The sequence below is a fragment of the Amphiura filiformis genome, chromosome 6, assembly GCF_039555335.1.
Source record: "Amphiura filiformis chromosome 6, Afil_fr2py, whole genome shotgun sequence".
Taxonomy (NCBI): domain Eukaryota; kingdom Metazoa; phylum Echinodermata; class Ophiuroidea; order Amphilepidida; family Amphiuridae; genus Amphiura; species Amphiura filiformis.
Genome location: NC_092633.1, coordinates 35,715,579 through 35,739,454, shown reverse-complemented (window position 1 = coordinate 35,739,454; position 23,876 = coordinate 35,715,579). Strand labels below are relative to the sequence as shown.

General features: G+C 37.2%; 2 protein-coding genes across 2 annotated transcripts in view; both read right to left on the bottom strand.

Moving 5' to 3' along the window:
• The window catches only part of LOC140155343 (calcium-binding protein 39-like), a 37,210-nt gene extending 19,648 nt beyond the window's left edge, over window positions 1–17,562 (bottom strand). The window contains 3 exon segments of the mRNA XM_072178142.1: window positions 440–604; window positions 1,724–2,057; window positions 17,496–17,562. Coding sequence (XP_072034243.1) covers window positions 440–604; window positions 1,724–1,837 — 279 coding nt within the window. The 5' untranslated portion in view covers window positions 1,838–2,057; window positions 17,496–17,562.
• On the bottom strand, window positions 4,315–5,948 carry LOC140154490 (uncharacterized protein KIAA1958-like). Its single transcript, XM_072177058.1, has 2 exons — window positions 5,537–5,948; window positions 4,315–5,159 (listed from the first exon to the last, which is right to left on the bottom strand). Exons 1-2 carry the CDS (start codon window positions 5,946–5,948, stop codon window positions 4,315–4,317), a joined length of 1,257 nt encoding a protein of 418 aa, XP_072033159.1.
• Window positions 17,563–23,876: the final 6,314 nt, after the last annotated feature.

Below are 23,876 nucleotides of genomic sequence, written 5' to 3'. Positions count from 1 at the left end.
CAAAATAAGCACTTTTAGAAGCTATCAAAGAAAAGTCCTTTTACCCATTGAAACACATGGAAATTTAAACATATATCTTGAAAATTCAGGTATATAAAAAAAATATGTCCTGTAGTAAAAAAATATATAGTCCCTGATAAAAGAGGTTGGACTGTATTAACTGTTACAGAATTTAAGTATGTATAACAAGAACAGTCAAAAATACATTTTAGGTTCCATGTAAAAAGATTCAGAATTTAAAACAACAAAGTTAGTTGAACGAAACTGTGCCGACATATCCAAAGCAATTTTCCTTTATTCAGTTGCAATCTTTTTCTAGTTCTACAAAATGTAGCTGCCAGAAGCAGACAAGAGACAACACCACGGTTAAGAATACAAACATGGAGAGAGAGAGAGAGAGGGGTGAGAAAGAATGGTGTTTTCCACAAAAGTGACTAACCTCAAATTCAATTCTGCCTAGATTGTTGATCATGTGCTCCAACAAGTTGAGTGCATACATCTCCTGCGCTAGCTGTGTAACCTGTTCAGTCACCGGCTCCTGTCCTCCTGAACCATACAGCACCTCCTTCATGGCAACAAGAGTCTTGGACACATCTTCTCGATACTTGAGTGGATGAAAAAAGTATTATTGCTATTATTGAATGGCGTATCAACAAATACTCACTAAGTGGGGCAGTCAGGTAGCAGAGCAAGGCAAGGTGGTTTTCCCAAGTCTCTTTGCTGAATGTTGCACTTGAGCAATATAAAATGAGATTGGGGTGAAGAAAATGTCAGCACTGGGCAATTCAAGATTCAGGAGAGGAGGTATAAAAATTTTAACCGTTGTGCAATCGAGACAGTTGATATCTTGAATTGGTTAAGGGTGACAATTTTACACCCTAAACAATATCATTTTGTACCTTCCATACAGTAATTATCAGAATAGAAAAACACTATGCCTAGTAGTAGTATTCAGTGATCTGTTCATCAGGAGGACTGTAAAATCATCCAATTAGCTACATGTGCATGTGTTTGAATGGAGCTTCAACTTGGTCAATTCTGCTGATTTACCTGGTTTTTTGCCAAATTTTTCACTTCAAAAATACTTAATGACAATTTTAATGACTTATCATTAGGAAAATTATACACACTTTTATTTTTTAAACACTTTTGCTGGGATGACTACATGTAAATAAGCCTGCTGATGAAACCATCTAACCCAAACAGCCGGACTAGTTGTTTTATTGCAGCACAAGTAGCATGTTCAAGCATCCAGAAACCTTGAGTAGCTAGAATCACGAACATGTATTCAGGATTCTGTTTGTTTGCATAAATTGTGGATCCATATCATTATGAACGTACTTGTACTCAATTGTGAACTACAAATTGCTTTTGCAACACCACAAACATGATATACATGTACGAGTTATCATTTAAGGAGAAGTGTGAAACATACATGATACCACATAATAAACTATAACAAATCATGACAACAGAGGCAAAGATTGACAAGATCAAAGTTCAGTTTTAAAGATGATCAACACTATGTACTATTTCAGTAAGAACATTAATTTGACTATCAATCAGTTAGGCCACATTAACACACACACAGCGTTCAATTTGTGATGTTTGAAAGCTAGACAGCTTTTCATTTGTAGAGGGTGAGCATGATGTTACAATGTACGTCTACAATGTGAAGCATTAATTAAAGCAATATGTCAGAAACATTAACTACTGTTCCTACCTTGTCCAGTTTCTTTGTGTTTGATGGATCTGTTTTGGACAGGGCTTCCAGCATATCGTTCATGTTCCTCACCAACTCCTGGGGAGTCTTCTGAGATTTCCCAAACAGCGGCATGATGGATGGATGCGTGACTGACTAGCTAGTAAGCTGACTACACCTCACAGACCAACAGAGAACAGGGCAGTGATTCCTGGCTGGGTGACTGACTGACTGACTGACTGGCTTGCCAGTTGTAAGTAGAGGAAGGAGGAGCTATATGGGGGTCTGAAGGCAGCCAAGCACTAACAAGTGTGCTGTAAAGGCCTCAGAGGTGATTCACCTGATTCTATTTGCCCTGTAGAAAATAGACATTGAAAATAAATGGACAGTGTATTAAATATATACAATGTAGGGATCTAAATTTCGTAAAGATTTCCAACTGTCATAAAGTTACTTTAATACTGTTGATATAACCCATGGGTTCCTGTTATACATTACATGTCATTGTACAATGTGACATGAACTCTCCTGTGTATTTATTATTATATAATTTTTTTGTTATTTGCCTTTTTGCTGTTCATCTACACTTAACTGACACCATTACCAGGGGGAAAGTAGTTCAGTATCTTTTATGGAATGGTTCCAAGCTTGCTCAAAAAGGAAAAAAAACAAAACAAAAATAAGGGTTGCCAATTTCTTTTAAGGCTCAAGCCATCACACACTAACCAATTGCCAGTTATAGTCAGGGACCCATATAGCCTACTATACGAGATCGGAGATCTATGTGTTATAGGTCTACCTGTGCTATTCATTCACTGCATGCAAAAATGTTAATTTGAGGAAACATTAAATTACACTTTTGGTTCACCTCAATTAGGGATTCAACAAGGTTACGCCGTTGTTCATCGCGAATTAACAACGGTAAAGACGGGTTTATTTTGCGAGGGCAGCTTTAGCTGCCCGAGCAAAATAAACCCGCTTTTTACCGTTGTTAATTCGCTGATGTACAACGGCGTATACCTTTGTTGAATCCCTTTCAACAACGACACTCACTTTTGACACTATTTTAAGCTTCAAAATCACCAAAACAACCCAGAAAACAAGTATTTGAGGCTGTTTTTTAGTTCTGGCAGAAAGGCTGCCTTTTACTTTTTTCTGTCGTGCAAACATGTTCTCAGCGATGGTAATTTGCATGCGCGTATTTTGTTTATCCGGGCGAGTGCATTATGCAGTATAGGGGTGGACAATATTAAAGTCATTAATATGTTCAAAATTCAACAAATATATTTCGTTTATTTCACAGTTTCACGCTTTTATTACGCTTTTGATTACTAATACAGTCACATCTGTCACAATACAATTTAAATGTTAACATCACATAAAAGTTACAGCAATTAAAATGAAATGCTATAATAAAAACTGACCCTCTTGTCATTAATACTGGTGAAGCGATCCATGTAGCAATGCACGACATGACATGTGCTGGACAGAATTTTTGAATCATGCAGCTCGCCTATCACTCAGCAAGCGACATGAGGAACGAATGTTATCATTGAAATGATAAAAAAAAAGGATTAAAAAACACATTTATTGATTGGTAAATAATCTTTTTAAAAGGTTTATGATCATTGCATCGAATCTACGCCAGATTTCATTCACGAAAATGTTGATTTGCACCCTGAACATGCTGAAGAAGACAGAAGAGTGCATCACTGCCAATGACTGCATGAGCATGTGAGTGCAGTGATTTTTTAAACGTCGCTCAAACATGTCACTGGCGCTGAGCCTACTTCTACGGATGTATTTGAATATCACCGTGTTTTTGGGATTTCAATTAATGTTTGCCTTCAGCCTGAGGGATACTTGAAATCGATTCATTTACTTGGAAATAATTCATTTTTGCATTCATTGGAGCTACAACAACAGACGAATATACGCTCATGACAGTGCGCATCATGACAGCGTGTGCATACGTCCAAATCAATCATGTCATGATGGCATGCATGCATGTGTAGCCTACATGGTCCAGACTAGGTCAGGTCTAGTATTATAAAAGGCACAGCTGGAAATATTACACTTGACTTGGAATCCTACTCATAACTGGAAATATTATGGATTACTACTTTGGATATTTACGAGTCATACAAATTTCATTTGTGTTTGTAAAAGAAGGAATGATGCCAATGAATGCTCCTTTAACATGTTCAAACTTCAACTCATCATGAACTTCAAACTTCAAGGTAAGCTATCTAAAAACGGTACCTATTTTTGTTCATTATTATTAACATTGATTACCACACTCCCTTTGAATTTACAACCACTGAATAGGCCATGTGAAAGTGATGAATGTGGTGTGATACTGATGTGCTGGTCAGCTTGTTGGAACACGGCACCTGTACTACTACTGCTAGTGCTAGGTCTTGGTAGCAAAACTGGAAATGCAGAAGTAGGCCTAGCTGTTGGCTGGTCTATGGACATTGTTTCAGGTGCCACTATTTCATTGCCAAGTGCTAATTGCAGTGCGTTTGATGTGGCTCGCTTCTGGTTTATGCGTTGATGTCTGTACAATAGCTACGTGACACTTGCCTCTGACCTATGACCACTGACAGCCATTATAACCCTAGTTTCAAACCCGCATCATTCAGTGACCTGATTGTTGTAGCTCTCACACTATGATTGGTATATATTCTGGAAAGTCCAGCCTCCTTACTTATTTCTCTTAACATTGAACCTAATGTATTGACCCCAACAGCTTGTTTGGTATACCATACATCATCACTCGCTTTGAACTTATCCCTTGGCCTTTGAAATAAACAATCACTCTCGGGCGAAAGCTTACTTAAATACAAATCCAATGCTGCCACTGGACATGTATCAGTTTTTGTTTCGTACATTCTCTTCATTTTGGTTTTCCCCCCAATACTCTCTTCGCCACCCGGATGATTTTTGGTTGCCTCATTATATGCCATGGTGTAGTAACGCGCCCCCGTGTCATCTTCTCGTGCTATAAAAGAATCCTTTCTTAGTTCTCTAAGCCCTTCAGAACCCCTTCTGCAAAAATGAAATTCTAAATAAAACCATACCAAGCGTTGCAGACTTCTTGGGTCTTCTTTGCTGAGTTTCTTGGAGGATAGCATTTTTTGTAAGTCACCATTACTTATTGCTGGATGTGGCTCAGATACATCCAGACCAAGTCTCTTGAGTCTTTTGATTACTCCCATGTACACATGGTTTGCCGCATTAAATTGAGGATTACTCTGAATGTTAATGTTTCTGTTAAAAGGAGCACTATTCAAGTGTCGCTGTAAAGCTGACCGTAGCCCTCTGTAAGTTGGCAGTGCATACATATTCCCATTTTTCTGACGAACAGCACCGTAAAACTCTCTCAAAAGTTCAGCAAGAGCGTCGATTGGTAGTAATTCAAAATCAGTTGACAATTCCTTGCTTTGGCACCAATCTATCAACAACAATAAAGAACAATACGCGAAAATTACAAGATGTTCAAACAATTTGATCCATTAGGGCCTACTAACATGACTAAGCTAAATGAGTTTATAGTTAAGCTTAAGCCTAGGCCCGAGCATGAGAGGCTATATGCTAGGCCCTAAACTCTATTTACTTTTCAGTTTTTCAGGTCATTAAAAATACATTTATTTAATGGTTTATGCCTACCAACCAGCCTGTAGATGAATGAGTTTAGGCTGGTGGGTATTGGTATCTTTTCAGTTTTCAGCAGTTCATTCAAAAATACATTTAATGATTTATCTTGATCAAAATGTAATAAAATAGAACAGTATCTTGGACATTTTATCAAACATTGTAAAATCTATGTACCTTTGAACACCTTCACTCCCCATTTCGTTGCTCTCTTTGTTGTCTTCTCTTCCCGATCACTTTCAATTTTGAGAAGATCTTCTTCTGTCAAAATCTTAAACCTGCTAGTGCTAGCTTGTTGTTGCATCTCAGGTTTGGTTTCCTGTACAGGCTGGTCTAGGTTTGGACTTGTAGCTGCTTGCTTCTGAATCTCAGCAGCAATACAAAGCAGTAGCATATCGTCTTCCTCCTCCATCATCTTCTCTATCACCTCTCTGTATTCTTCATCAAGCTCTACCTCTTCGTTGGGGTCAAACCCCAGAAGAAATTCAGGTAAAGGATCTTCGACAATTTCGACGGGTTCCCCGATACAGCCTACAAGCTTTCCACTTCCGGGAACATTCACCTGCTTAATATCAAGGATTTCACGCATTTTCACAAGTTTATCTTACGAAAATAGGCTACAATTCAAGATAACAAGTTGAACAACAAAGTGATTCACACCAGACGACAAATTTTGAGTTTGGATTTTCCGCGCTGGCTCGAGCAAGCGATTTTATTCAACTGCAAAGCTTGTTGGTTTAATAAGTTATATTACTGTTATCACTATTTCAGCTTATTTCTAACAATTACTCATGTTCACTTTCAAGATTTTTATATAAACAGTACTGAATTTATGTTATGTTTAAATTTAGGGACACATTTGAAGATTAAAAGTATAGCTTGAACATGGGGTAGATCCCGGGGGGTAGATATTGGAACGAACAGCACTGCAGCCGGTGCCGGTATTAAAATCATGCACATCGATAAAATCACTGACACTAAAATTCAAACACGGTATCTTGGGACCTGGTCGTGGGAGGTTTGCTTTTAAAAATCATTAAAATTTAACGCTATATTTTAAACATCTTTTCGTGCAAAATACGTACTTCTTTATTTATTTATACCCGGGCTGAATATTTGTACCGGGTTTGTTTTGTTTATTTGTATCAGAACAAGGTCAAGGACAAGCCCGGTCATGGGTTTGTGTGCGCATATTTTTGCTCTGTGCATGTACAGTTGACCGTACAATCGCCGTACTCGGCGCGTACATCACTCCGCGCGCATACCCTCATTTGCATACACAAGTGTGGATTCATCACGAATTAACAACGGTTAGCTCCTGTACGAAGGTATAGGAAGAGTTGTTGAAAAGGTACGTATTTCACAGCTCACTGTACTAGAATCATGGGCATAAAGTTAACCGCAAATACAAGGGTGATTTGTCGGCATGCAACCAGTCCTTCGTTTTAAAGGAGCGTGGCACCCCTTGACTTGCGCTCCAAAGATTTTTTTTACTCGAATCGGCTTGCCCTATACAAAGCACACAATATAGCATATAATCTAAATGTGATTTTGTTGTTAAAAATGTTATTATATCAATTGTCAAAAATGGGATTTTGTTGTGAAAAATGTTATTGTTTTGTCAAAAATGGGCCTTTTTTGGTCACAAATATGACCAAAATAATTGAAAATGTTTGGGGATGAAAATGAGCCTATTCAACACAGTCCCCATGTTGAGTCCAAGTTTTGATTATGACTTTTTAACTCTGTACAAAGTAGAAGATTCTGAGAACATAACGGTCAACAGGATTTGAACTGTTCATATGAGACCAAATTTTAACTACCGTATTTAAAGCCTTACATAAGGCCTAAAAAAAATTGTTTGATTGGCGTAACATAAAATTTTTTTAGGTAGGTAGGTCGGGATTCTTTTTCTTTTTTCTTTTTTTCTTTTACTTTTTAACCTGTAAATTTTTTTTTTTTTTAAAGTAAATAAATTTAAAAAGAAAAAAAAAACAAGGTTCAGAGCCTTTTACTTTTTTTTTTTTTAAATTTTATTAATTGTTTTGGCAAAAAAAAGGAAAAAAAAAAGTTAGGGTCGGGCCTAATTTTAGGGTAGGTCGGGTTACGCCAATCAAACAATTTTTTTTTAGGCCTAATTGATGACGGACAGATGGATACGCACACTGACACACGACTTGTGATGCAATAAGATCTTTTCTTTCGGACAACCTAACCACCTAAAAATAACATTCACATGATTTCACAAATAACATACAATTCACATTCACACCCCACCCAGGTGCAATGGGAAGCTGTTAGGGGTAGTCACAGTCATTGTACTGATGAACCCTGCGCCATTTGTAGGCAGCAAACATGGTTCCGACATATTCTAATAACGCCGGCGGAATAAATGTAAAGCGCTTTGAGGCTGTTTACGGCATAAAGCGCTATATAAATATATCTACATTCATTTTTTATTTTATGATTTCACAAATATTTTATTTTATTTTTGCAGAAAACCTGTGACCTGAAGCCCTCAATGCCACCCTTGGGCATGTCACTGAATGAAAATATCCATTCTACATGTACAATGTGAAGTGATTAATACTGATTAGACAGTCTCTTTGGAAAAAAATGTTGGTTTTAAAAAAATTTGAAAATTCATGCAAAATAATATATAGAAGACACACATATTGCTGCTTATTGCTCACACTAAAATATGAAATTAAATGACCATATACTAATATAGCCCTTATTTGAACCAAAGCTTAGTTGCTTTGGCTTGGTAAGTCCAAAACTGGATGCCAAGCTGCATTGTGCTTTGGTCTGAAAGAGCCCAAAAGTGGGAATAATGCACCACACTGCATGGCAACACTGGATGGATATCGCAATTCAAAATTAATGACCCGTGTTCCAAATTAGCTGTCAAGCACAAAACTAGACCAGCAATAATACATATGCTGTCACGATTCTGTGTACTCCTTAACACAGGTCAATGATTTTGTAGTAAACATACTTTGTAATCTACAAAAAACATGAAACAATTAGTTACAATGCATTTGTACAAATTTGGTAGAAGAAAAACTACCTCCCAATAAATTATGAATTAAACAAAAAAAACAGGCAACATCAAATCTCATGTTGACCAATGTGCTTTTAAATGTGCACTGAAATCAATGCATGTTACGGTTGTTTGATGTGATCATTTATTAATTTTTCTAACAAAAAACATAGGCCTACACAATGTACATGTTCAATTCTAGACCTGGAGAATATAACAGCTATCACATGAACACTATATTTTAAAGCTTTTTAAAGATATTTTCATTTCTATATCAAATTACATGTACTCATTTTCTTCTGTTTTTTGTGGTAATTTTTATTCTATAAACTGCACATTTGCGTGCAAATTGAGGGTGCTATTTATTTTAAACTTAAATTAGTCCGGCACACAAGCAAGCTTTGAAAAAAAAGCAAGGGGATATGCCGGCATGGGATTCGAACCCATAACCTTCCAATCTCTAGACAGACACCATTTAACCATTTGGCTTGAGCTCCCGCTGATAAATGGTGGTTAAAACTGGCTACTTAAATCTAGGCAGTCGAGGTATACTAGACACAAAATCAACCACAAATGATTGCAGTACTTCGCTTTAGGTCAAGGGACTCTCCAAATCTGTGATTTTTTTTTTAAACACATTTTTTTTAAATGATGGCAGCACTTGATGTTAGGTCCAGGGACTCTCCAAATCCGTGTCCACGAACAAAAAAATTAAATATAGCAAATCTGTTGGCAGATCTTCTTGCCAATATTTGGCTGTTCCATCTTACGCACTCGGACACGAGGGGACACTTACCGTTGTACTCAATGGGAGAAATGACAAAACATGTCATAACATAAATACCTCTGGTGAAATAATTCAAAAAGTTCGATTTCTTATCAGGGACAGTCTGAAATGATTATTACCAGCGAATTCAAGAATTTAAAAATGCCAACACGCATGTGTATGACCCTATTAGCCTACATGTACGTCTTGTATCCTATAGTTGAAACAAGGAAATCTCATCACAAATTCACTCACCTTGTGATCTTACATCACCAGTTGAGACAAACTCAAAACTTTCCGAAAAAAGCTTTGTATTCCTCAAAACAAAATGTAAAGTTAATAAACTAGAATTATGTGGTTCGTAATTAAGGTGGCCACACACAAAAGTGTGTAAATAACAAATGTTTGTTATAAATAATGCAATATGCAAATAAGCTCATAAATATTGATAAATATGCAAATAACATACATTACATCACTCACCTTGCGATCCTACACCACCAGTTGAAACAAACTCAAAACTTTCCGAAAAAAGCTAAGTTGTATTCCTCAAAACAAAATGTAACTTCATTACTTTTAATAAACTAGAATTACGCCGTCCGAAATTAAGGTGGCCACACACAAAAGTGTGTAAATAACAAATGTTTGTTATATAATATATGCAATATGCAAATAAGCTCATATGGGGCCAGAGCCAAAATTCCCGTTTGTGGCGGGACGGAATTTTGATAGGCCTTTTAAATTGTAGCTCTGTGCCTGTTTATTTTATGGATTCTTTATGTTCTTAATATAAACAAGTAAGTTACAGACTACATTCACACACAAGAAAAATAGTCCTAAGAATCAACACGTTGCCACGGTAACACAAATTCATTGATGTGGCGGGACGGAATGATAAACTTCATGTACTTGTGAACACAGTACATTTGTTGAATTTTTATCAAAAGTACTGGGATAAAACATTTGTTTCTAACATTGGTATTAACTTCAACTATCCTTCTTTTGTTATGGGAGGAATGATAAAATTCACCCCTTCTTTTATAGTACGCTCATTAATTTTTTAAATCATGTCAATGTGGCGGGACGGAATGTGGCGGGACGGAATTTTGTCCACCATGTCAAAATCAAGAAAAAAAGCAGTTGATTCACTTTAATACTGACAAAATTGTTTTTTCTTTCACTTCCAATGAAAAATTATTGCAAAATATTGACTGAGAAAGAAATTTTTCATAGTTCCTGAACTTAAAAAAAAATCATCTCAAAATGTGGCGGCGCCGTGTTTTACACCAAAGACCCTGAAAATAGCATTATTACTGGCATCCTACCACAAAAGGCCTGAAATAGAAGAAGTTAAAATGGTTTTGAGCCTAGCAAAGTTGATGAATCCAATTTTTATGTACTCAGGAATGTTTATTACATTAATAGTTGATATTTTGGTAATTTTTTTTTTCTTTTTTTTTGTTACGTAAAAAAATCACCTCAAAATGTGGCGGGACGGAATTTTACACATATTTTAATTTATTTCTTTATTTTTGCAAAGTCCACTGACATTTTTTTTAGTGCTGCAATTGTAGATACAGAAGACCTTTATAATACCATAAACAAAAAAATCCTATCTTTTTTAAATATGCAGTAACATCAAATTTAACAATTCCGTCCCGCCACACCGAGAGGGCGCTACGTGTGTATCTTGCTGCTTGTATTCCAAAATTGACGGGCAAATTTTACTTTTTTTTTTTGCCGATTCATAATCTTTGGTAAGTGGTCTATTAAACCAGAGGAGAAATTCACTCCTGTAACAATTTCTAAATTTTAGGTTGAGTGATGACCATTTTTGGCTCTGGCCCATATATATTTATAAATATGCAAATAACATGCCACAAACTATAAGAGCACATCAGGCCACAATATACTATCACAATACCACTGATTAGAAGTTGATCGGTGATTGCGTTTAAGGGGGTACTACACCCCTGGCCAAGTTTGTGCCTATTTTTGCATTTTTCTCAAAAATTATAGCACATTGGTGACAAGTAAAGTAAGATATGTATAGGGGCAAGGACTACAACTACTGTACTGAAAATTCAGCAACTCAAAGCAAGTAGTTATTGATTTATTGATCAAATATTGGTTTTCCCTCATTTTTGACTGTAACTCCACAACTGTTGTCTGTGCTGAAATAAAATTTCCAGTGCAGTAGTTGTAGTCATTGCCCCTATAATATACATATCTTCCTTGTCACCAATGCGCTATAATTTTTGAGAAAAATGCAAAAATAGGCACAAATTTGGGCAAGGGTGTAGTACCCCCTTAAGCTGCAGAGTATGAAAATGCAGGCAAAATATGCAAATAAGCTCATTAATATATCCATAAATAAGCAATACCATGACAACAAACTATGCAGGACACCAGGCCACCATAAACCAAGTTTGATGTGAAAGTATCCATCAAATTTTATCATTATTATGTCTTCAGAATCTCTTTTTGGTCAAAAACATGATTTTTAGTAAAAAACATGATTTTTGGTCAAAACATGTTTGCTTTAAAAAAATGTGTGATTTTGGGTCGAAAATGTGATGTTGGGTCAAAAATGTGATTTTAGGTCAAAACTATGATTTTTGGTCAAAAATGTGATTTTTGGTTATTAAATGGCATGTCACGATTTACAAAAAAAATGTAAAAATCATACCAAAAGAGACATACATGGCGACTTGTGCACATAAAGTACCGGGTGTATATGAACTATGCACTCTATGAAGAGGTTACAGATACAGTATGACAAAACCCTGTAGCTCCAGACGACCGATACACAAATTTATCGGACAGCTACTTTATGCACAAAGTATAGGATGCAAGATTCTGAAGACACAATAATGATATAATATTGGATGGCTGAGCATGATACCATAACATATTGGATGAGTCGTAAAAATATCGGACGAGCCAACGCGAGTTCGATATTTGTATGACGAATCCGATATATTATGGTATCAGCCATCGAATTAAGGCTCTGAAGGGGCACAGCAACTTTTTTAGGGCAAGTTGAAAATTGCCTTGGATTTTCACTGAAAAGGCAAGGCAGCATGGCAGTTTGTAATATTTCAAGAGGGCATCATGGCAACTGTTGAAAATTTGAGAAGGGCATCAAGGCAATTTCTCAAAAGTGAAGAAAACACACACACACATATAGATAGATGATTTTATAATGAAGGGGCAGAGCTAGGGCACCGACGGCAACTTCATGAGAGGGCACGGCAAGTGACTGCCTTGGGTGAAGGACATATTTTGCGGGCATTACGGCAGTGGGGATGGGCACCCATGGCAAAATGCCATGGATGCTGTGGGTTAATTCGAGGGCTGTATGGTATCATGCGAAATAAGCCATCCAATATTATCATTATTAGGTTTTCTTAACTCCTAATAACCCTGGAAACATAATAATGAAGTTGATCGGTTACTTCGTTGGAACTGCAGAGTGGGTTAATGCTTCCGCCCGGACGGCGGACAGCAGCCAACCATGCAGCCAAACAAAGAAACAGGCAACAATCTGGATGAAATAACATAAGCCCCACATATGTGTGGGGGCCAAAAATTAATCATTAATATCGTGTTTGTGTTTGTACTGATTCGTATCTTGTGAGACGTGCGCTACTGCGCTGTGTTCAGTGACTATAGCCCTATCCTACCCTTCTTCGCTCAATCAATTATGCATGATTAATGACGTCACTCATACGTGGTCGCATGTCATAAGTTGGGTATGCAAAAAGGGTGGAGGGATTACACTTTTCTGAAAATTGCGATACAAATTTGATTGGCTTTCCGAAGTTTCCGTAACCCCATATCCTACAGCAGTGACTGATACCTCATTTTAAGCCTAATGTTATACTCTTTCAGTCTACTGAAGCATATAATTATACAGCATTCAGTAAAAAAATCACATCAGTTGAAATGAAAAATGCCAGGGGTGGAGGAGCAGGCGGATGTGGAGCAGGCGGATGCGGGAGTGTGCAATAGGGCCTGTGAAAATTCACATGGCAGCATGTCAAAACTACTGGTTACTTTTTCAAATCTAGTGAGGGTATGATGTATTGACAGCTCTGAATGTTGAATTTGTACAACTAAAACAATTACTGACTACTTAAGGTGGTACTACACCCCCTGATAAATTTTGTGACTAATTTTGCATTTTTCTCAAATAAGTAACTACACACTGGTAACAAAAGTTATATTATATTATATAGAGGCGCGGAATCCAATTACTTCACTGAAATTTCAGTGATTCAAGACAAGGGGTTCATATGTTAAGAAATGAGGTACATTCTAGCGGTACCTCTTTTCTTATCATAAATAACGTACACTCGTACAGCTTGTCTTGAGTCACTGAAATTCCAGTGTAGTAACTGGATTCCTTACCCCTATAATATGTACATAACTTTTGTTACCAGTATATCATTTTTTGAGAAAAAATGCAAAAATATTCACAAATTTATCAAGGGGTGTAGTACCACCTTAAAGGGTTATATGTTCCATTTTTTATATTTTTAATGAAACCATAGTTGAATTTCAGTATTTTTAGCAATATGCTAATGTACATTTCTCTTCTTGATATTAATTTCCTCAATAATAGAATAACCATCTCGCTAATTACTCGTAAAAAGGTCATTGACCTTCACAATGTAATTAACATACGTACAATTAATTTTAAATGGTTCATTTCAAGCATTAATGTATTGAGAACATATCCTCCAAATCTGATGACATTCTTGCATAAAATAACAATTTTACAGTCATTTTTGTAATTGAGGTCCGATTTGAGAAAATGCATTTGAAAATTGAGATTTACATAGACGCCTGTGTATTAATTAATTAGTAATTAAGCATTATCTCAAAAATTAAGCATGTGCTAAGGTTAAAAGTGGTGGTAATTGTTAGATGTTGTCAATATACAACATATCAAAAAATACATTTTTTGTCATTTTTGATCATGTAATGGAAATTGTACCCAACTTATGACATGCGACCACGTACGATCGATGTAAAGAATAAACTACTACACATCGTAACACGTCATGGAAAAATCGGACATTTGCATATCACATTTATCACTTCCGGGTGTACATTGCGCTGGTCTGGACTCACGTAAACAGGCGCCGGCCTGTATCAAATGGAATTCTATCTTGCGCAGGTTTGGCGATTTTTCTTGGAATTATGATTGTTTTATTATTCAATAAAAATATACTGTAAGTTGAAACAATCCCCACGCTTTTTATTTTATTCCCACGCTTTATACCATTCCATGCTTTTTACCCAAAAAGTTTAAACCTCCACGCTTTTACCAATTTTCAGAATTTCGAACCAGCACGCATTAAAAAGCGTGGACTGCCGAGTACTGTATGCTGTTGTGGAGTTAAATCCCTGAATAAGGATAGGATTCTTCAGATGACAGCGTAGTTCGCAACGCAAACTTTAAAAACCGGGCAAAACTGACATATCATTTGTCGGTATAACATTTTCGTATTGGTGAGCACTGCCCTAAGATGTAAGTTTGCACTGAAGTGCCATCTCAGTTTGGGCGAGCCGATTTGGATCATGTGCTAACAAATTTTTATTTATTCTGGATTTTTAAATTCAGTATTAATTAATTACAATTTCAAGCATAAAAGTTTACATGTAGGCAAGAAGTACAAGAAGCAGTCTAATTAATATTATGACAAACATGTAACTATAAGCTACGGTAGGTACAGGAGCCTTGCATTTTTTAGTGCAAACTCTAATTGAAATCATGCAATTGTGTTGCACTAGCTTTTTGTATGTTTATCCCATACCGTTGTGCAGAGCTATGGTTATGTACTAAAGTAGTAATGACAGCGGTACACTACAAAAAAATGTAGGGTTCCATGATCTTCACTCGGCCGGACATCTGGGAACATTGTCCCTTTGCACAAGCGCACGCATAGCAACCAGCTCAACGACAGGGAACTACACAGTGCACATGCACACACTGGTTTTTGCAAGGCTAAATTTCCGTTGTCATGCTTGTGTGACATTATACCTGATCTCATGTACCAATACCTTGTGTATTGGTACATGATTCGGCGGGTATACTTCAGCAATAGCGAATAAGTGGTCGTTTTTTACTCTTTTCAAAACGTCACATGTACACCAAATACAGCCCCGAAATGGTCTACTTTTAGCGTGCCTTAACTCCGAAACAGTTTAGTCAAAGTTAAAATGCGATCCCCAACCCTTTGCTTACCTTGGACGAATTTGCAGTATTTTCCGCTAGCTCCGTGTTGGAAAATGTCCGGTACTTGCCCGGTACAAACATAGAAATGGCCACATTTGCTTCAGTCCTGGTATGAATATTTCTTCCGTAATCCAATGGTTCCAACGTGGGCATCACGATGATAGTCTCCTACACAACCAGATTGTGTCGGCCTGACGCTCGTCGATCCTAAAAGTGAGGACAGCGTGAGCTCTTACCTGCGTAAAAGTCTGTTCGACAAAGGCAATAAGGATGATTGACAGCGCCGTTCATTGGGCGGAGCCATTATATTACGCCATGACAGCAGACAGGTTGCGCTGTTCTCTGACCTTGACTGTTCGTCACGTAGACATACCGTGACCTGGGTACCCGTACAAAGCTGGGGGGATGCGACTGCGGCCGCCATTTTGACACGCGGTATCTACTCTTCAGAAAAATTACTTTTGGTGACGTTTTATATCAAACAATTTTTGATAACGGATTTCTACTAGGATTTCAATTTTTTATTAATGAAGGTGCATGTAGTTTTGAGGAATAACACGGGATGTTTCGAGTTTTATTTCAACTGGTGGTGTAGGAAGGTGAGTGAATTCGTGAATGAGGCCGGGATTGAGGTTTCGTTGTTTCAACGATCCGATAGTAGGATACTGAAACGTAGGCTAAAATGTCTAATGACGCCATGTTTACATGAAAACATTAGCTGTTGCGAGGTCAGTGTCGTTGAATTCGTTACCTAAATTCCTTTCAGGATATTCTGATTTCACTTATTTATGATGTGTACGAAAATTCACCATATAAACTCAAAAGTGTGAATGCAAGCTGTTATTGCTGACAATAGAAACATTGTTGCAAGGTCATTAAAAACAGGTATGTTTTACAGACGTACTTTGGCCGAAACGAGATACAGGCCAGTTAGGCAGTCTAGTGTGACATCAGCCCGATCAAAAGAATATGGTACCGGTACAACACTTCGATGGATTGAAATCCATTTAATTCATTCTCATCCATTCATTCGGGGGAGCGAGTTGGTGCAGCGGTAGTTCCCTCGCCTTGCACCACTGACTCATGTGCACTTGGTTTATCCTGATTCCATGCTCGCTCTCGCAGGTTTTCTCTGGGATCTCCAGTTTCCTCCTGTATCGGTGATTAGTTGGTTGGTTATCAAAAACTTCCTTCACCCAATGGAATTTGGGGAGCTGCACAGATAATTGGTGGATGTTACAATCTAAATGCGGATAGTGTGCGCCGTTTGGCAGCAACTGGCCTAGACTAGTTGATGCGATCTGATTGTGAGGATTCACCATCATGACCATTGCAGCGAAACTACAGCACTTTGAGTCCACTAAGATCTGGAGAAAGGCACCTTATAATTTATCCAAAATGTATTTATTATTTATTTATTATTCTGCCAGGACTCCAACCATGCAACAACTTGAGATCATTCAGAATTAGCGACGATATGTCCTTGTCGGATGAAATGGGTGACAAGGCAGTAGTCAGCGAACAAGGCCTTCAAAGCAGTCGTTAATGAACATTCTGACTTTCTCAGGAGCCAGACATACAAACATGAAAAGCAAATTGGTCATCCAACATTTTTTGTAATCTGCATGATCATGAATCCATGATGATGATCAGTGCAGTGGTGTTTTCTGTGCAGAGAAAATTGACTTGAACCATGGCATGGGAACTGAATTTGAAAGGCCCTTTACAAACCAATAAAGGATTTCGCGAGGGTGTCCCCTTTGACAGCCATGAGGAATGGGTAAGTGCACTGATGGAACAACAACCCCGACAGAGAGATGGACGGCGGTGTTCTGAACTGAGTGATGGAACATGCACATTGTGCATGCAATACGCAGTAAACATTGTAAATGGGAGTGAGTATGCGCAAAAATACGTGAATACGATTTTTACAACGTAAAATCACCAATTTGTCCTGATATTGAGCTTTTCATGGCATACCAATCATTATTACACATTTTGGATATCTATAATTATTTATGATATTATTTTTTTTCTTTAATAATACGTTCAATACAACCAAAAAGTGAAATTTCCTTACCAATAATTACAGTCCCAATCGTCACTCGTGTACTACAAAATCCATTGATGAGGCAGTGATTCTACTCATTTTCCAGAACTCATTTGTCAAAAATATCAAAAATATCATAAAATGTTTTTACCAGTAAATTCTCATTTTATAACCTCGGACCATTTAATATGATAATAAAAAAAGGTAAATATGATTTGATAAAAGTCTTTTTTTAGATCATTTAAGTATTAAAATTGAAAAAGGATATTTTTTTATTGTTTCCAATTTTAAACGCTGAAGTATGACGTCATTCAACGCGGAAGTCCAATATTGACATCCAGTTTAGCATGTTTAGGGGCAGCCTTCAATTCATTGCCTTCACCATGTCGAGATGAGGCTCCAACTTGTTGTTCATGTTCAGAGAAAAGGCAAAGTCTCCACAGTACTACAAAATGGTAATTTTAAAATTGCAGGCAACAAGCTAATAGTCGAAACTTACAAAATTAAATGTGATTTGCTTATAGAAAATATTCATGAAAACACCAGATATAGGCCTATAATAGCACAAGGTCAGAACCCATTCGGTAATGGGAAATGTAGGCCTATTGTTCATTCTGGGATTTGATAAATCAGTTGATAATTAAATCTGGTCAACCAGAAAAACTCATAGGCCTATTTAAACATCCTCTGTGTTCAGAGCATAGCTTGGGTAAAAGATTAGCAGATGACTGGAAATGTTATAATTGTTTCACGGTGGCAAAAGTGTTTAAGAGTTTTAAGTAGGCCTATACAATAGTACAATGAATGGCTTTTTTGCCCAGCTGATTTTTGAAAACTAAGGCCGGGCCTAGGCTTATACATGATTAAGACTGCCTCGGCAGTCTGAGTGTCAATGAGCTTCAAGCAGAAGTATATTCGAAAAAGTTACGAATCAGTTTACAGAGTCATACCTACACAATTTTAAAAGTCATAGGCCTAATGTAGTGACAGTTCCCAACAACAGCTAAATAGGCATACATCAATTTGATATAAGCCTATGGCCTCAGTCTAGACCATTATCATGTACACACTTATGCTTGTAGTGATTTCAACCTAACATATAAGATATATGATTATTATGATAACCATGATAACGTGTATACCCGGGGGGGGTACTCAGTACAAATGGCCATACGGGGACGTGCCGCAAACATGGGTCGCATTTTCGGCCGCTTGGTATATCAATGACCCCTTATTTTTTCCGTTTTTGTGGTATACGCATGGGTAGTAAGTTGAAATTGGTATTGAAATGGGGTCTAAATCAGATTTTGGTATATCAATGGGTCGAAAATCTTTAAACTCACTTGCATGAATTTCACGAAAATAAATTGTCTGATCGTGTCCAAATAAACATCGCGATCCAAAGGCAAATCAGAACCATAAATTCAGAGCTGGGCAAATCAATTGATAGTCCGATTAGCAAACGTTGAGTTGTCATTGCAAACAGATGGCGACACTCTTCCGGTGTAATATATGCGAGCCCAGCACTACTTGTTTACTCCGGCCAATTTTGATAAATCACTGAAATACTATCGGTATCGAAGTTGCACAGCAATTTTTTCATCGCTGTTTTTTAAGTCAGTTTTGCCTCTCGGAACTCGGGATCACAAAATTTGAGTAAATTAAGTGCCGATTTTTAAATGCATCGAATCATATAAATAGGTTTTATCAACAATCGGGTAAGTTTTTAGTGTAAAGTTGAGTTTTATTTTTGGTGCCGAATTCAGCTGACATGACACGCGAGCACTGCCAAAAGTGTCAAGATCACACACGATCGATATGCATGGGTCAAATTGATGTTGTTTTGGTTCGATAAATTCAATGTTAATTGCAATTGCATTGAACAGAAATGCATGAATATTAAATTCGTTTAAAATTTCAAGAAATCATGAGTGGGACGAAAAAAGGTACCGTACAAAAAAAAATAAATATATAAAACTCATGTTGATGTTCAAAATTTCTATTAATTTTTTGTTTCGTTCTTCTTTCACCATGCAGGGTATGATGAGGGGGGGGGGGGGCACTGACTGCACCACTGTTTTTGTGGTTTTCGTTTGTTGTTAATAAAATTTAAAATAAATAAGTGCAAGAATCATCTTTCCCTACACAATACTTGTTACGAACTAGGCTAGATTATTGGCCCTACAAGACAAACGAACATAAATGAAGGAAACTGAGAAAACAAAACAACAATAAATATATTTTGGATTTGTATTCATTACAAAATAAGGGGTGGTGCAACAATTATGTGTGCCCCGGGGTTGTGAATTCTCAAAATGTTCCGCCAAAATTGCCCCCCCCTTTTGGCCTGCCAAAAATCTTTGCCCCCCCGGCCCCCCTATAATTCACCACCCCGGCCCCGGAGTACACATAATTATTGCACCACCCCTAACAAACAAAATAATAATAATTAATAAATGATAGACCCTTGATAAATAGAATAAAAAATACAAAATACAGTAAACAGGAAATAAAAAATATGAAAATTTGTTACGGTATTCTAAACGTATAGTGGTACATGTATATGGATGGGTCAGTATATGGGGTTGGTATATCAATGGGTGGTATTTTTGTCTTTTCAACTGGTATAGTCATGGGTGTCTATTCTATGTTGGTATATGCATTGGTAGTAAAAATCAGGTTTGAAGTGGTATAGCCATGGGTCCTACTTCAAAATCTTCGGAGGCACACCCCTACCCAAAAAAAATTTGAGTACCCCCCCCGGGCGTGTATAGGCAGTAGGCCTCAGCCATAGACATCATATAAATTACCCGGAAGGGGAGGGGCGGCGTCCCCTCTTAAAACATAACACAGATGAAAAAATAAAGCGAATAATTGCCCTGTATGCCAACATTAGGGGTGGTGCAATAATTATGTGTACCCCCGGGGTGGTAAATTATAGAGGGGGGGGGCAAAGAATTTTGGCAGGACAAAAAGGGGGGGCAAGCATTTTTGGCAGGTCGAAAGGGGGGGTCGGTCATTTTCACGGTAAAGGGTGTAACTTTGGATTTTTAACATTTTGATCCGTAGTTTTCTAATAAAGCCACAGAATTCCATGATTTTTGGCCACATAAGTCATCTAGTTAGCAGCTACCTTGGGTAGCATAATCATCTTCGGGAGTTATTATTCAGTTTTAGCAGGCTTAAATGTACCTAATATTGCCATTTTGAAAAACTGTAAAAAACAGTAACATTTTTGTAAAACCCTGTGTTTTCTTCAGTTAGTTCATGGATAATTTTTCTTATCCTGAAAGTACGGTCATATGTTCAGTAAACACTGCCACATTAGATTTAATTGTGAACAGCCCTGTATTTTTGAGAACCGGACTTGATATTTGTCGTTTCGAGGCTTCATTTTCCGTTAACAATTGTTAACAAACTTTGTGGGTATAGCTTTGGTTCATAATTCTTGGTTATTTCTTCACTTCTTCTTGATTCATAACAGTTGATATCTTAACTTGAAATGGGTAACAAAAATTAGTTGATTTGCAAGCTTTTAAAATTTTTATAAAATCTTGACTTCAAAGAGCCGATTTTCCGTTAACTTTTTTGAAGCCTCCGAAACAAACTGTTCAGCAAGCTTGGGCAAATATAAATAAAAGAGCTCATCCAATCTATTTATCAAAATGTAGCAAAGTAGATCCTCAAGTCACTTGTTTTTAAATCATGGAGATATATATCACCGTTTGAAAATGGGACCCAATACAAACTTTCCGTTAACAATTGAAGCCTCCGAAACAAATGAAGCCTCCGAAACAACAGTAAACTTAATTATCATCTATGCATATCTAAATTGGTATGTTCCATATTGATATCTGCATTGTAATTGTTGCATGATATGTGCAGAATGTCATAAATTAAAAAAAAAATTGATATTATGGTTAATGCTTGAAAAATATACTGATATCCAAGAAAGCCCGCGTCGGAGGCATAACATGCAAATAACACCATACTTAACAAATGGGTGAAAAAATTATCATGTTATAAATCTGCAATATCTGCCGATAGAATCATTGATTCAATACACACAAGAAAATAACAGCTTAGATGATCCCAACAGTGTTGTTTTAAAAAAAACTACTTCTGCCATGTTTAACCATTGTAAACATGAAGCCACGAAACAAAAAAAATGACTTGCTGTGATAATTTAATTTTTGTCACAACTGAAATTCAATAATTAGAAGCAAAGCATGAAAATTGGTAATTGTGATATTTTTTACCTATTTTTTCATGTCAACTTGTAGTAGTTAGCCAAATATTTTACTTTTATGATCACCTGTGTTGTTAACTGAAGCCTCCGAAACACAAATCACTTGAATTGCCAATTCTAAAAAATAACTCCAATTTCTGTGAAACTTGGCTGGGAGGTTCCTTTCATCAAGTAGTATTTGTACATGAAGTTAGACATTTAAATTATTTTAGGAACCCAATTAAAACTTAAAAAATATGTTTAAGGTTGGGAAATTTCCATTGCAAATGACCCTTGATGTTAAAAATTTTCAAAATTGCAATTACAAACATAGCAAAACATGGTATAAAATTTAACTTGTATCTGTTGACTTACTTTGGAATGGGATTTCACATGTATTCCAGCTTTCATGTCATAATTTTCTGAGCTTATGTAAAATACATTTTTATTAGATTTTAACCAAAATGTTATGGAAATGTCAAATTTTTTATCAGAAATCAAAAGGTTTAAGCCTTGAAACACTATTTTACTGGAATTTAAGTTGCTTCTATGCATGATTACAGTAAACAGAAACATATTTAAGTGGTTTGAAATTTTGACCCTAAAAATCAAAAGTTACACCTTTACTGTGAAAATGACCATATGCGATTTTTGGCAGGCCGAAAGGGGGGGCAAGCGATTTTTGGCACAGATATTTTGGGCATCCCCCGTTTCTACAATACGCCCTAAAAAAGGTGTAGGAAAACATTAGGAACACGTTCAAATATATAATATGCAAAATTTCCTGCTCGCTGCGCTCGCATTTAGGGCCTAGGGGAGCCTATATGATAAGACAATTTAAGGTTATACATTTATAGGGTTCCCCAAAATCTTAGTGTGTAAAGGGGGGGGGGGAAGATTTTTTGGCATGTCGAAGGGGGGGGGCAAAGATTTTTGGCACGCCGAAAGGGGGGGGCAAGCGATTTTTGAGAATTCACCGGAGGTTAGACTGTCCCACAGTCTCGGTTCGGTCCGGCCTGGATAATGGAACGATACATAATTACATAATAGCCTACCAAAATATGACATAGTCCTTCACCCCCCCGATTCTAAATACACAGCCCAAAACAAATTCCTCTTTCTACACAAATTGATGCCACTACACTGATCACACCTCCTATATTGAACGCTAAAATCCAGTGACCGCTCCCTCCTATATTGAACGCTAAAATCCAGTGACCGCTCCCCACGCCGTTGGGTTGATTTTTAATGCTATGTAATCTACATTACCAGTCGTTCTCCACGGACCCGAGGGAGGGTCTACCCGGAGGTAGGCCCTACACATACCGTAATTATTGCACAGCCCCTTAGCCTTTTTATAGCGCGAAAATAGGCCTATAGGGTAACAAAGTCTACAACTAAAGTAGCAAAACAGATCCCAATTAGGGCTAAAAATGGTAAAATGGTAAAAAAAGGCCCCAGAAGGCCTAACGGCGGAGAGCAATATGCACACCCTACCAACAATAGCAGTTATAGGTCTACTGCCCCAAATGATTTCCATGGGTTAAGAACACCCGGTTGGCAAAACGTGGGTGGACACAAAAAGTTTGAAGTTGATGCACAAAGGGGGGACCAACATTTTTTTGTTACTAAAGGAGGGGGGGTCAAAAGTCAACAAGAAAATACCAAAAGAACAAGAACATACAAAATGTTGGGGCTGTATGCGCGCACATTGTAGTAAACGCCCTTTTTTTATCCCGATTGCCGGCCAAAAACACGGTAAAATACTTTTTTTTTGCCATGCATGATGCTTCGACCGATTCACTTTTTTAAAAAAGATTTTCACGAATTGATATTATTGATGAGGGAGATTCTTTTCAGTTAGTTTTTTCTTCTTCTCCAATTTTTTTCCAATGTAAAATCAACATGCTTATAGTTTTCGAGAAAGGAGGAGGCCCTCTTTCTCTCCCCCCCCCCACACACACTATGATTGAGTATACCATAAGCCCAAACTAGTCCATGACCACATTATATAGCTTTATATTACCCTCACCGTGGCTCTAGACCACATGGTCTGTCGTCACGTAACAACGAAGAAGAAGAAGAAGAAGACTTGGAAGTGATCCTTGTTCTGTAACTTATTTATATGTATGAAGTAAATATTTTGAAAAAAAAATTAATCTGACAAATCTCAGGGAGGGGAC

Excerpts from the sequence above, each read along its gene's own strand:
- LOC140154490 (XM_072177058.1), bottom strand. The coding sequence starts at position 5,948 with ATGCGTGAAATCCTTGATATTAAGCAGGTGAATGTTCCCGGAAGTGGA. Across the intron at positions 5,160-5,536 it reads GGGAGTGAAGGTGTTCAAAG|ATTGGTGCCAAAGCAAGGAA; the intron begins GTACATAGATTT and ends TGTTGTTGATAG.